The sequence below is a fragment of the Cariama cristata genome, unplaced genomic scaffold, assembly GCF_000690535.1.
Source record: "Cariama cristata isolate BGI_N322 unplaced genomic scaffold, ASM69053v1 scaffold9303, whole genome shotgun sequence".
NCBI classification, from domain to species: Eukaryota; Metazoa; Chordata; class Aves; order Cariamiformes; family Cariamidae; genus Cariama; species Cariama cristata.
Window position 1 is genome coordinate 1 of NW_009610126.1, and position 14484 is coordinate 14484.

A 14484-nucleotide genomic window follows, 5' to 3' on the forward strand; every position below is an offset into this window, starting at 1 on the left:
GACCTGAGGAAGCTGCTGAACGACTCCTCCATGCTGAACCTGAGCTTTCTCCCCAGTAACTGGTTCAACAACGGCACGGGGGACAGCTTCCTACCCCTGAGCATCAAGATCACCATCGTGGTCGTCTACTCCATCGTGTGCATTGTGGGGCTGGTGGGCAACTGCTCCGTCATGTATGTGATCGTCAGGTAGGGCACACAGGCAGCTCTGGGGAGGGCTGTGAGCGGGGCGAACCTTCCCCCCCCAAATCCCTGCTGCGGGTGAAGCAGGCAGGTGCTTCCCTGGTGACTGCGGTGTGCTTTAGAGGTAAAGATGTGACAGTGGATTTATTGTTTTGGTGTTATTTGTTTTATTTTTTTCCCCCCTTCCTAGGCTGTGATGAAGGTTCCTACCGGTTTTCAGCTGCCCTCTGGTGCCTCCTAAAGTTTAACCCAGAGAATGGAACAGAGCGATCAGATCTGCTCCAAAAAATGGGGCTTTTTCTTTTTTTGCAAACTGTCGGGCAGGGAGCTGGGTGTCCCTGGGGAGCGCAATGTGCTGGGAGCATCCCACTGCCAGGGCATGCAGGATCTTTGATGGGACCTCTCCCTCCTCTGCCATGTCCGGCACCCAGCTGTGGCTGCAGGTGCTGCTCCATCTGGGAGCCGGCACTTTCCAAAGCTGAATCTAGTTGCAAGGAAAAGAGCCTGCTGGGAGGCTCAGTCTTACTTTTACAGGGGGAAAAAAAAAAATCACAAGTGTAACTCTTGCAACTCTTTGGAAACTGCAGATGTAAAAAGGTGTGACAGGATGCTGCAGAGTTGAGGGCAACTTCTCTGGCTCCTTGTGCTGAAGTCAGGAGAGCGGAGGGACCTCGGCAGAGGGACAGAGCCCGGGGCACGCACCGCTCCAGCAGCAGTGTCCAGCCTCCCTGCACGCTGCTGGCATTTTCAGTGTCCCTCTCTGGTTCTGCTGTGGTTCAAACCCCACTATTTTCTGAAATCAGAAACCCCGTACCCCTCTAAGTACAAAACAAGTTTATGCAACCATTAGGGCTGTGATTCTGTATCAAATGCCAGCAACCCCCTTCTGATCTCTGTACCCTGTGTGTTAAGGAGTGAGCTTCCATTTTATGAGTCTCGGAGCAGATTCCTGATGCAGGTGGATGCTGCCAGCACAGAAAAGACAGAGTGAATTTGTTTTCTCCTCCAACAGAGGATGAAAGTATTTAGCAGGTATTCAGGCACTGATGAGATTAAATCTCGCTCCTGCCAGGAGCCCTGCTGCTTCCAAAGCATCATTCCCTTGAATACACACAACTTGACTGGAGGAGATGCTGCAAAATGAAGTATTTGGTATCAGAGGTCGGTGGACGGTGGTTAAATCTCTGCTACAAGGGTAAAGTGGCGTGGCTGTTCATCGAGCCACGTGTCCGTGCTCTTTCTGCCGAGGAGTTTGTGGCAGGGGGACCGGGGTCACGTTAGCCCTGGGGAGTCTGGAGATGGAGAGGGGGTTTGCAGTGCACCAGGGCCACATTTGGAGAGCTCCTGTCTCTGTGCCGTGTAGTAGCAGTCATTCGAGTGGGCACAGTGTTGGTGGGTGTGTGTAAGCATGGCGAATAGTGAGGCTCCGGGAGTGACTCCTTGTCCTTGTCCCAGCGCCGTGCATGAACCTTAGGTGTGTGTAAGGAGGAGAAGCCTTGGCAGAAATCCTCTCCCTGTCTGTAAAGGTCTCGTGGGGTGTGGACAGCAGGGCCCTCCTGGTCCCTGCCCAGGGCTGTGACCGATGTTATCACCAAGAATGTGACCGTCCCAAACCAGCATCCTGCTTGGGGTGGACGTGTGCCAGGGCTATGCGGGGCCACGCTTTTAAAATGGTGGCTTCTGTTGTGCTCCTTTTTGGCTTTGATACCTTCCAGTTGGATAAATGGGACCCAAGAAAAGAAAGTGGGATTTAGCACTGGAATTTCCTCTGGAACTTAACTTTTTCAAATGTCCTCTGGTTTTATTGGTTTTAAGCAATTGAAAACTGAAGACACCCCCATCTCCCCCAAGCCTTTTCCATTTCTTCCATTTCCTCTTTATCCGGAAACCCCTATACATAAAAAACAGCTAACGGGAGTTTTAAGTATTTGGGCCCTCCTTTTTGGGGATTCACCTCTGTTTTTCCAAAAACACCTTCTGTGTGAGCCTGGAGGGGCCCCTTGAATAATGTGTGCTGGGGAAGCTATAAGGGAGGTAGAGCACATCTAGAAGCTGCTCTTTCCCCCTGGTTCTCCCCATCAGTGTCTCCTGGGAGTTCAGTACCAAGCTGAGATGAACACTGAGTTATACCCAGGGAAACGACCCTTCTTGGTTTGGGTTGTTTCTGCCCAGGTGTGTGTGTTTTTTTTTTCTCCTTGCCCTGTCAAAGTCAGGAGCAGGTATGGTGATAAAGTGGACTCAGTATTTCAAACTGTTGACCCTGGGCATGTATCCACATTTACAGAGCTGCCAAATTAGTGGCCATGCAAGGAGGATGTTGATGTCTTCTTCTCAAGCACAGCTTTTTCTCCCCAGACTGAAGGATTGGTGCTTCTGGGCTTCATGCCTTAAATAGCATCTTTTTTCAGCAGGTTGAAAGTTGGTTGCTGGTAAGTCAGCATGGGGTTTTGGGACTCTTAATGATATATCACTTCCACTAACGGAAAAAAAGATTGGCAAACCCTCTGTGCTGCACCCCTATCATCTGTAGGTATGGGGTACCCTCAAAAGCTGGTTTCTTTTTCCACGCTTGTATTTCACCAGGGATAACCAGACTTCACCACGTTACACAGCCTATAAGAAAATGGTATATTATCTTCCAGAAAAGGAATGGTACAATGACGTAGACAGTAATCGTTTCCTGTTTTTGAGGGAGTTGGGAAATACAAAGACTCTGATATCAGCACTCGAGGAAATTAGAGGCATTGGGAAGGCTTGGGGTTTTTTTTTATTCATCTTGATTGAAGGTGGTGTGTGTGTTTTTTTTTTTTTTGCAGCACCAAGGGAAAAGTTTAAAATCTCCCAGTATTTCACACAAAAATACAAATTCGAAGCCTCTTCTAGGTTTTCCCCTCTGTTGTAGAACCCAGCCTACATCTCTATTATATTTGGAGTGATTTAACATTTGGAATGATTAATTTATAGAGACAGTCATCATGTGACTGTCAATCCCCTTCTAGTACTGAGCAGCACTAATTGGATAAGACCGAGAAGGGCTCTTGTCAGGAACGCGATTTCCTGGACAGTCGAGGGCCTGTTGTGAAAACCGCCTTGTCTGTGGCTTTGTTCTGCCTGCTCATTGCGGAGTTCCTTGCCCGTGGAGATAATGCCTCCCCTCCCTCCTCCTTCTGCTGTTTGCTCTCTTCTGCATATATTTCCTGTACTGCTTTTTAATGAATGTGAAACAAGGAGTTGAACAGCATGAGGCAGAGATGTTTTGGGGAAGAGATTGGGGGTGGGGGGGAAACCAAGCTGCTGAGGTCCTGCTTACCTATGAACTGAATTTGGCAAGGCTGGTTGTCCAAGAGCTTTGTTTTTAGTGTGAAAAGCGAAGAGGAAAGGGGGATGTATTGTTCTTGCAATGGCCCTGGGGGGTGGGTGACCCATGGGGCTGGAGGTGATGCTGACCCAGGGGTTGCTGCACGGGGTGTGACAGAGACCCCCAGCCACTGGTGTGCCAGGGAAGGGACTGGGGACAGCACATAGCTTCTGGGCCAGGGAGTCCTCTGTGGTCCCCAGCTCCATCGTGCTGCTACGATGCTCGGCAGTGATGATCTGGAGGACCGCCTTCCTCAGTGTTGGCTCTGCTTGCCTGGATCAGACCCCCGTGGGAACGATGCCTCGTTTCTTGGGTGCTTCTCTTTGCCATGGCAGCTCTCTGTTGGGAGCCCAGCAACATCCTGGGGATGCTCGGCTCTCCCTCTGGAAGAACACTGCTCCAGAGCATTTTAAGCAGGTGTTTGGGCAGATCAGGGGTGTCAGGCCCCTACACTTCCATTTGCTGCTTCCAGGTGAAGCTGTAGGAGGAGGGGTGTGATGGGGAGGCGGCTGCCTGGGGGATGGCTGTGCCAGCTGTTACTCTGCTTGAAAACTGCAGCATCCCTGGGAAGAGGGGTGAGGGCAGCTGGCTGTGATGAGACAGGGAAAATGAAGTTAATTATGACATTGCAGAGATGCTGATTTCTTAGCAGAGAGCTTCCTAAGGGAAAAGCCTTGACCAGCTGTGTGTCTCAGAGCCGAAATCGAGTGAGTGTTTAATATGGCATGGACCCAGCGGACACCAGTGGGGCCATCTGAGACCTCAGCTTTCTCCAGATCTGCCTCTTAGTTTTTCCTGGCAAAAAAAAAGGGCAATTGTTGCCATTTGTAGAGATGGGAAACCCCTGGCAAGGGCTCTGTGCTGTGCAGAGTGATTGGAGCCGGGGGAGGATGGTGAGGTGAGCAGGAGGGGGACCTGCCCTGAGAGTGGCTGCAAAGGGCAGGTCTGTGGGTCCCTAATTTCCAGGCCCCCATGAGCCGGGGTGAGCTGGGCTGAGCCACTTGGCTCATAGCAGCTGTGTCTCGCCCCTGCTAACACAGATTCTGCAGCTCCAACGTGTGCCGCAGGGCTCTTGGTTTCCCCTGGCTTTGGTGGGGTGAGCGAAAGGGAGTTACCCATGTGTAACCACAGCAGTAATTCTGTGATGTTTAACGTGGGACTTGGTTCCCAGTGGTTTTTAGAGACTGAGCAATTTCCAGCAGCGTTTAGGAGACGAACAGGTCAGCAGAGGCAGATCTGGCACGTGAACAGGGATGAGAGCATCTTGCTGCAGAATGGATGCTGACAAACACCTTCCTTAGACCAAAGCACCGTTCCTGGTGGCCAGGCACCTGCTCAGGGATTTGTGAGCATCCCTGCAAGCCACCGGGCCAGTTGCAGAAGCTTTTGCGGCAGCAGCCACCCAGCCTGTGCCCTAGGCACAGCAGCAATCAGGGCTGTGCGATGTCCCTGTCCACACCAGTCCCCAGAGAGCATCTGGAGGAGGGAGGGCAGCGCTTGTTTTCTGATAGCTGTCGCCTAGACACAGTGGTGAGACTGAAAGGGCAAGAAAATCGCCTGTCCCAAAGCACCGGTGCTCACCCTGGCTGGTGGCAGAGTCCTTAACCCCTGCTTAATCAGTCACCGTCCTGCCAGGTAATTAATAGGCTTTTATGTGCTGGTGTTGCTGGCTGCTTTTGCTGTAGTGTCTGCCCTCATAGTCCAAAGTGATGTAAATTTGTCCTTCTGAAATTCTTTTTTTTGTGTGTGTGTGTGACCTGTTGAACCACTAAGAATAAACCATCTTGAAATGGGTAGAAATTTCAGGATGAAGGGGCTCTGAAATGGCGATCAGAGCCGCAAGGATGCGGAGAGCACGGTGTGGGTGTATGGCTGGGGGGACACGAATCACGATGGTACGTGCCAGATCAAATATCGGCTTCATGCAACCTGTGGGCTAAGCACAGGCTGGGAGCAGAGATGTCAGTGAACCGGTGCTGATTTCCACCTTTGGGGGGGAGCAGCTCAGCAAAAATCCTCCCTGAACCTTTTCTGCTCTGTTTTGCTTCCCTGTGTGTATCCAGGGACGGTGGTGAAGGCTGTCACTGATGCCAGGGCGTGGGGCGGGGATGGAGGGAGCTGCTCAAGGTGAACAGCGCTGTCTGCATCCCAATTAGCTGGAGCTACAAATATCATAAACCAAGAGGCAGCGAGCTCCTGGAGACAATTCTCATGAACCCTCAGGGCTGGAGGCTTTGCTCTGGCCCCTCTGCCCCTGGTGTCTGCAGCCCCATTTTGGGTTATAGGTTTGCTGCAGCTGGCTGATCCTTAGCCTTGGGGCATCCGGAGCTGCTTGCTGCCCTGGCTGGGTGGGAAGGAGGGAATGATGCTAAGCCAGCAGGTTTGCAGCCCAGCCAGGGACAGAATCCATCCAGGATCTCAAAGCCCAGTTCGTGGAAGAGCTGTTTCCTACCCATCTCCCCCTCTCCCAGACTGTGGGTTCCCCTGGCCAAAGCACAGCTTTGTTCCAGGTGATGCTGCTTGAGGTCCATTTAGCAAAAAGGAGGGGGAAACCCAGTGCTGAGCTGATATTCAGATGTTTTTCCTCTTAGGCTTCAGCAGCTGAGAGAACAGGAGAGCAGAGCAAAGGGATTACTTTAGTGACAAAGGTGGAGGTGGATGGAGAGCTGAGAACCACCCGGAGGGAGATGCTCCGTTAGGAAATGGCCTCTGTGACGAAATGCAAGAAAGTGGCTCAGTGGGGAACTTGTGTCCCCCAAGGAGACCACCGCCTTATCTGCATTGGGGCTAGGGGGGGGCCTTAGGTGCCTCCTAAAGCCTGAGAGTTTAATTTATCTTTTTTTTGGTGCTGATTGAGAAAAAGAACACTCTCCATCCCCAGAGGAAAAGAAGAAGAGGTTAATCCACAGAGAAGTGATTAATTGATTTTTGTTTGTACTGAACATTCTGGAAATGTTTGAGAACATTGGTTGGTTGGGCTAATGGCTGTTGGCTCTCAGGGTGCAGAGAAAATGGAGCTAGAAAAAATTAATTAGGTGTAAATTAATTTCTCCACCTTTCAAGAGCACAAAATCAGCCTTAAAATCCACTTGAAGGTGGGTTGGAGGAGGTAAGCAGTGGGCCAGCTGCCCCGGCACATCCCTGCATCGGGGGGAGCGAGGGAAGGTGGCTCTGCCCTCATCTCATGGAGGTGGCGAGGAAAGAGGAGCAGAGAGGGATCCGTACATCGAGGGAGAGCAGATTTTGCAGGGCCAGGCTGAAGCAATTGCACCTGGACTCGGAATTCTTGCTGAGAAATGTTTGGGAGGAGAGAGGGGCCAGTGGGGTACGGGAGGGAGCTGAGGGTTTGCAATCTGCACACCCCAAGCTCAGGGTTAGTTGGGATGCCCCAAACTTCTCACTGTGCCAGGGACACAGGAGCGTGCACGGAGGCGAGGTGGTCCCCTGTGGATGCTGGGTGGGTGGCTCGCTGCTTGTTTCTCCCACTGGTCAATAATAAAAAACCCACAACCAAACAACCTTTAATTTGTTTGTTTCACAGTAAAGTTCATCATCATTGTTCAAAAATGTGACTGTTGTTCCCTTAAGTTGTAACATGGGTGACAGCAGTCAGGGTTAGAGGCATGATGATGAATTGCCTCAAAGTCCAGTCCTCCTGGAAGGATGGACTGCAACAAACTTGACCTTTGGGAAGCCAGGTCTGTGGTGTGCTGAGGAAGACTACAGCTCCCAGGAGACCTTTTCTAATGCACTCTTAGGTGACTGAATAATTTCCTGAAGCCTGAGCTGACAATAGTTATTTTTGTGTGGGCTGATAAAGAACAGTGATTTCATTTCTCAATTTTAATTCCCCCTGCTGCTGACCTAGAAGGGGAAGCGTCTGAATCTGTTCACGGACCCAGCCCATGGCCCCTCTGTACATTGTCTCGTTTATGCCACTGCAAGAATCCAAACACAAAAGCAAAACTCGCCCGCCCTGAGATGCTGCTGCTGCTCTGGGTTTTGTGGCACTGGAGTCTGTTTCTGTGTAATTCTGCTTAGGAAGTCCCAAAGCGTTAAAGCCCTGGCAACTGCCTGGTTTGGTTGGGTTTGCAAAGTATTTAGCGTGTTATCCCTTCACAATAGGAAAGACACTGGTATTTTTCTTCTGCTGCTTTTGGTTATATAAATTTATCTGGGCTGGCTTTTGAAGAACCTGCTGTCTTCCTCGGCCGCTGGGATTTCTGGGCCAGGAGGAGCCCGACTCAGGCTTACGTGGGGACCTCAAGGGTTTCCATCAACCTTCACCTCTAAAAGCTTCCCTTGGCTTTCAAGGTCAGATGTAGGATTGTTTGTTCTTGCTTTCTGAGGCTGCTTTCAAACACCTGACTTCTAACACAAGCTCAGCTTGGAGCTATAAGAGGGGTAAAAACTAGACTTTATATTCTGGTTTGTGGATCCCCTGGCTGTTATTCTGGCCAACCTGGCTACGTCAGCATGTGTCTCAACGGAGTTCAGAGCGTGGCAGTGAGAACATCCCTCCAAGCATTCAAATAATCTATCAAGAGCTGAAGCTCAGATAGCTGAGTGCAGTTATGGGTTTGCTGATCTGAATCAGTTTGACAAAAAGAGCTTTTTAGGTCAAATCAGACCCTGTAATATTCTAACACATATCAAACTGAAAATAGTGCAGTGGTTTAAGGGTTACCCTCAAATGCACTCGCCCTCTGTTAATAACACACGTCACTGCCTGCCATTTCTGGCAATGTTTCTGCAAAGGCCGTTAGTGTAGTAAATGATAGATGAGCAGTAAAATAGTTTTAAAATGATACCTATTTGAGCTTTTATTTTGTCCCTGAGAGGAGCATCCTGGAGCTGAAATGCTGGATTCGGTCACTGTTAAGTTTCCGTTTCTGCGGAGACTGCATGTATCCTTGGGTAGGTGATCACATCTTTCTTTGCATCATTTCCCATGTGTAAAAAGGAGATGATTACCATTAAAGTAAGATGAACCCTCATTTGGGACAGTCAGTTCATGCGATGAAAGTAATATAGAAATGACAAAACCCCTCTGAAGTAGAGTTGAGTCATGACTTTATCTGCAAACTACCCCTTTCTTTGGAAGATCCATTGTGATATTTTGATTTCTGATACAAACCTCATTCCTCATCAGCTTTTAGCTGCCACTGGCCATCTTGCCCGTTCTGATTTGGTAGCTCACGTTAGCTGTAGTCTTTGGCTATGAGCTCATACAAAATGGCTAATCAACTTACCCCTGGACCATATGATGTCTTTCAAATCAGCTTACAAGGTAAAGCTCTCACCAATATTTATAATAATGAAGCCATATGTGATGAAATCCTAGATGAGCATTACTGAAGTCATTTTTCAAAAAACATGGTCTGAGTTGACAGCCTCAGCCTTTCATGGTCCTCACTTGCAGTCTGAGGGAATAAGCTTCTCCTGCCCATGAAACTGATTGTGAAGGCACCATTTGCGTGGTTGTAGGAGCTGGGTTGAGCTGTGTGTTGATAAGCACATGGGAGGTAGAAAGGAAAGGGCGGTGTTCAGTCTCTTGTTACATGAGAAGAATAGAGCATCTCCATCCTAAAGTGGGAGAATGCCCTCTTCAGTAGACTTCAGTGTCTCACCCATCGTGGTCAGGTGGAGCTCTAACCATTGCTCATTCCTATGTTTCAGATTCACCAAGATGAAGACAGCAACCAACATTTACATCTTTAACCTCGCTCTGGCAGATACCTTGTGTCTGATGACCTTACCCTTCCAGGGTACAGACACCTTCCTGGGCTTCTGGCCCTTTGGCAATGTCCTCTGCAAGATTGCCATCTCTATAGACTACTACAACATGTTCACGAGCACCTTCACCCTGACGATGATGAGCGTGGACCGCTACATTGCTATCTGCCACCCTATCAAAGCGCTGGACATCCGCACTCCCCACAAGGCCAAAGTGGTGAACGTCTGCATCTGGGCACTGGCTTCTGTCTTTGGCATCCCAGCGATGGTGATGGGATCTGCAGAGAATGAAAACAACGGTCAGTAAAAATACATCCAACGGGTGGGATGTGTTGGTGGCCAGGAGAGCCCGTGGGCTTGAGGGGTGTTGGGGAGGGGTACCAGTTCCATCGATGTGATGAGCTCTCTGCTCTAAAGCCATCTTAACTCTTTCCTTTCTGCCCTTGCCTCTCTGCATTACTGCTGCTGCTTTTCCAGTGTTAGAACAGAACTAACCTGAACGTGCAGGTGCTTTTCTTCTTGATATGGGTTTGCTGATCTTCCTTTCCTTTTGATTTTTTTTTTACTTGCAGAAATTGATTGTCTAATTAAACTCCCTTCCCCCGTGGATTACTGGGATCCAGTGTTTGGCATCTGTGTCTTTCTCTTCTCCTTTATGATCCCCGTGTTGATCATCACCATTTGCTACAGTCTCATGATCAGACGACTCAAGAACGTCCGTGTCCTCTCAGGCTCCAAGGAGAAGGACCGAAACCTGAGGCGCATCACCCGAATGGTCCTGGTGGTGGTGGCGGTCTTCATCATTTGCTGGACTCCCATCCAGATTTTCGTGCTGGTCCAGTGCTTGGGGGCCAAGGCAGAAAGCGAGCTCGAGCTGGCCATCTCCTGCTTCTGCACCGCCCTGGGGTACGCCAACAGCAGCCTGAACCCCGTGCTCTACGCCTTCTTAGATGAGAACTTCAAGGCGTGTTTCAAGAAGTTCTGCTTCCCCACCGCCTTCAGGACCGAGCTCCAGATGTCCAACAGGATGTGCAGCATCGCCAAGGATGTGGCCTATGCCTGCAAGAACTCGGAGGGGACTAACAATCCGGCCTGACTAGGCATGGAAATTCCCATGGTGGCTGTCGCCCAGCAGAGTCCAACCACCCCCACGTCAGAGCTAACTCAGATAACGGCTCTTTAGCAAGACCTCAAAACTGAGAGGTGAGAAACCGAGGAAACAATTTTTGGGGGTTGGGAAAACCGGATACTGCAAGAGCACGCGGAAAAAGTGAGCCCATTTGATGCATTTTTAGTTCCAGTGCACCCTGCACTAAGGAACGTGTTTGACATCAGCCCTTTGATTCCCACGAAACCCTGGTGGTTTGCAACATTATGGAGAATTTGGGAATTAAGGGTTTAAAACAGGCATTGCTCCTGGGACTTACACTTCTGCTGCTGGGAGACAGACAAAATGCAAACTATTCCGTTTCTTTTTTCCTCCCTGAGTTGTTCAAGATGCTAACAGCTCATGTGGCTCACCAGACGCTCGTGTGCGGGTTTTATTCCTGTGCCTTCGCTCTGAAATCAGACTTTGCTGAAGCCAAAGTGGGCAGCAGCCATCAGACAAAACCCACGATCATCTCCAGGATGAATCATCACGAAGGGACGGATGCGGGGCGGGAGAGGAGGGAGCTGGTGGAGAGGGAAATTCAAACCGCCCCGCGGCTGGGAGCCTGGGGAGGACAACATCAGGTTCTGCAGACGGCGTCTGCAGGAAAACCCTTCGCCTCGAGAGGGGAGCAGGGTGGTGAGTAGGGCCTGTCAAAACTGATGAATGTAGCTCAGAAGAGGAGGAAGAAAAGAGGGATGAAATGAACACAAATCCTCGTTTACATGCTGCTATTGCTTTTCTTTTTAACCCTGTATTTCCATTGTAATAATGGACAGAATGTGTCTGTATATACACATCTCTCTAGTGCTCTAGGTACAGCTGTGTCGTAGGACTTCGTCTTGCCAAGCATGCCTTGGGGATCCTCCTCAGCGAGAGGAGGAAGGAATGAAGTGGCCTATATATACACATGTATTTATGTATAGGGGAAAGCCATTTTGGAGAAGTCAGAATGGCAGCTCCTCCAGAAGACGTGGACATTTCTGGTAGGAGGGGCAGCCTACAACAGTCCCACCTACTCTACAAGAGGTAAGCCGCGCACAACCCATACAAAAGACGGTGGTTTGTGTTTTGTTTTGTTTTGGTTTTTTTTAAGTTTTTTTTTTTTTTTTTTTTTTATTTTTTTTTTTTTTTTTTTTTTTTTTTTTTTTTAATGAAATGAGATCCACGATGCTGAGAGCACTTGGGAAATGCTGCTGAGGTACCACCCCTCCTGCCAACCATAGATTGATTTTCCTCTCCCAGTAGGACAGAGTTTTGTGGAAAAATGAAATGTCGTGTCATTTGGTAGTGAAAGCATTCCTGAAGAGTTTAACCGCTGAGTACCCTCCGTGCTGGCGGGCACAGCAGACTTGTCTTTTCCCCACAGAAGCCCGGGGAAATCTGGGCAGTGGTGGCCACTGGTGCTGATGGGGGAGCGAAGCAGCGACCTCTGTTTGGAGATGGGAGGTCAACTCTAACGCGAGAACCGGCAGCGTTGCCTGGACTGTACAGATTTCATGTGAATATATTTCTTGTGCTCTGGTCTATGAGGTTCTGTATTTTTAATGTATTGATTTGCCAATATTTTAATGCTGTCATGTTCTTTATATAAATATAAAAGGATCCAATGTTATATTTCTATGTAGAATGTTTCCCTTATGGTTGGGCTTAAAATATAGATGCAATTCCAGTGTCCCACGTATAGGACCCAGATCCCTCATAAACTGCTCAAGCTGGGAGGACTTTTATGCTGATTAGCATTTGATTGGGAATCCAGAGGGATACCAGAGCAAACTTTGTAATTACCGCTTCCCCTGAATAATGCAGGGGGAGGAGGAAATCTGGGCACTTTAAGCACTTTGCAATGGATGTTTATCCCCAAGCACTCACCAGGAAATCTCATACAACCCCCAAGAAGAACTGCCCGAGAACTGCGCTGCTGGCAAGCTGCATCCGTGCCCTTGAAAAGAAAGAGTTTGGTGGGCTGTTGTGTTTGTGGATACAATAACAGCGTTGGTCAGTGAACAACCTTGAGTCTTCGGAGCCCATCAGCTGGCGTACGGGGTGCTGGGCACGGTGGTGCTTGGAGCTGGGGACCGACTGCCGGGCTCTTCTTGCGGTGCCATTAGGAAGCAGGAGAGCGTTCGTTAGTGGCTGGCTAAGGAAAAGCCACCCTCCCTTTGTAGTTCTTGGTTGGGTTTTTAAATAGATTTATGTCCTCTGAAAAAATATACCAGTGTGGCATTTTTTTTTAATAAGGATTTTGTTATAATGACTATGCTGCAATGATCTTACATAATCAAGTACTCAATAAATGTGTGTTTACTAAGCTTTTGGGTAATTCTGTGGCCCTTGCAGCGAATGTGTTAGGCATTCTGTTCAATGCTCAGTGGAGTTTGTTATAAGAAGCGCAACAAAAACCTGAAAGCAAAAGCTTTATTGTACTGTGCCTATGGAGTTAAAGGCTTGCAATCAGCTGGCCGGCTGAAGCGCAGGCTCTTTAATCCTCTTCTGAAACGGTTGTGTTGGTATGATTTTACAATTACCGCAGTGTAAATGACAATTTCCTAGGTGGCTACTTGTGTGCTTTAATAAAGGAAAATAAACCCCCCCCTGTACTTTGAATGATGTGGAGGCTGAAAGACGTAACTGCCTGGAGCAGAGGGTGTCTCAACCGCGGCGCTGCTGGGATCTTTGCACATGGGGCTTCTTTTTCCAGCTAAAACCGCTGCTGAGTGCGTGCAATAACACTGGAGCATCTGATCCCTTTTTATTGAGGTCAGTGGGAACTTTTGTTATGCAGGCAACTTTGTCTGCAGGCAACCTGGAAACAGAAGATATGAAAATGTGAGAAAATTGGTGGTTGGAGATGAGCGTGAGCTGCCTGCACCCTGCCAGCCTCCGCAGCGGCTCTGGGTCTGGCAGCCGGCAGCTCTCGCGCGTGGGCAGGCAGCGATGCTCTTGGGGCGAGGTCTGATGGGGGACAAAAACGAGCCCTTCCCACGTACTCTCCCCACACCTCCCAGGAGTTACAGGGTTAGGCATGATCATGGAGAACAGTGAATGACAGAACTGCTCTGAAAATAAAGCTAAAGCAATATTCTGTAGCCGGGAAAAGATGGATTAGCCAGTGAGATGTGCAATAAGGAAAGTGCCTTCTCTTGGCACAGAGATCAATATTCCTACCCAGGCAGGTAAATATCAGGAGAGGGTTTTTTTTATTAGCAGTCATGATTTTCTTTTTTTTTTTTTTTAAAAAAAAAAAGAGAAAGAAAATTGGTGAGAAAAAAAATGGAAATCTTTATTTCTTTTCTAGTTCAGTTAATTATAAGTACTCAGGGGTGAGTTCTTATAGCAAAGCTGTAAACCAAAGTGCTTTATTCAGTATTATGGGATTTATTAACATACTAAGTGTTCTCCCTGCTGCTGCTGGCTGCAGACAACTGCTGGAAAGGTGGGGGAATGGATGAGCCGGGGGCTGAGCTCTCCTCTGAGGAGCTCCTCGGCTCCCAGCACTGGCACATCTGGGCAGATGTCTGGCTTTGGAAGGATGCTTTGCTCTGCTGGTGCCTCATCCCCTTTCCTCCCTCCTGACCAGGTTGTTCAGCCAACAACTTTCCCCCCAACATGAATCACAATTTCTGAAGGGAGCAGTGAGGTGCAGAATTTACACCTTCCCTCAGGTTTGGATGGTTTTGTGCCATGGGAAGTACTCACGCGGGGAGAGGCTGAGTTACCCTTTACCGAGCCACGGGTCAGACGGAGGTTAGCTGGTCCGGGTGAGCAGTCGGTTGAAGTCACCCTCCTCCTGCCCGCTGCCCGTAGGAGCCACAAAGCCTTTTGCCAGCTCTGGATGCCTCTGCCCAGCACCGAGTCCGGCCCCCAGTGCTGAAAGTCCTTTTAGCAGGTAGAAGAAACCCCAGCTTCAGAAAGACAAAAGTGATGCCTGTTGCTCTGTGGCTCGGGACTTGCCCTGATGAAGACACTACTGGATGCGGAGCAGTTGCCATGTCTACTTTTCCAAGGTGTTTTTGCGAGGAGCTAGACTGTAAATATGTTTGGGTTTTTTTTCCTTT

At 49.2% G+C, this 14484-nt stretch overlaps 1 protein-coding gene across 1 annotated transcript; it reads left to right on the forward strand.

The window, feature by feature from the left end:
- Positions 1–15: 15 nt before the first annotated feature.
- Positions 16–10372, forward strand: OPRL1 (opiate receptor-like 1). The gene is made up of 3 exons (XM_009697772.1): positions 16–188; positions 9220–9575; positions 9849–10372. The coding sequence occupies exons 1-3, from the start codon at positions 31–33 to the stop codon at positions 10370–10372; spliced, it is 1038 nt and encodes a 345-aa protein (XP_009696074.1). The 5' UTR covers positions 16–30.
- The last annotated feature ends 4112 nt before the right edge of the window (positions 10373–14484 follow it).

What these genes read in the sequence shown, in the direction of transcription:
- OPRL1 (XM_009697772.1), top strand. Translation starts at nt 31, where the DNA reads ATGCTGAACCTGAGCTTTCTCCCCAGTAACTGGTTCAACAACGGCACG. An exon ending in GTCATGTATGTGATCGTCAG is followed by an intron (nt 189 to 9,219) that starts GTAGGGCACACA and finishes CCTATGTTTCAG; the next exon opens with ATTCACCAAGATGAAGACAG. An exon ending in TGCAGAGAATGAAAACAACG is followed by an intron (nt 9,576 to 9,848) that starts GTCAGTAAAAAT and finishes TTTTACTTGCAG; the next exon opens with AAATTGATTGTCTAATTAAA.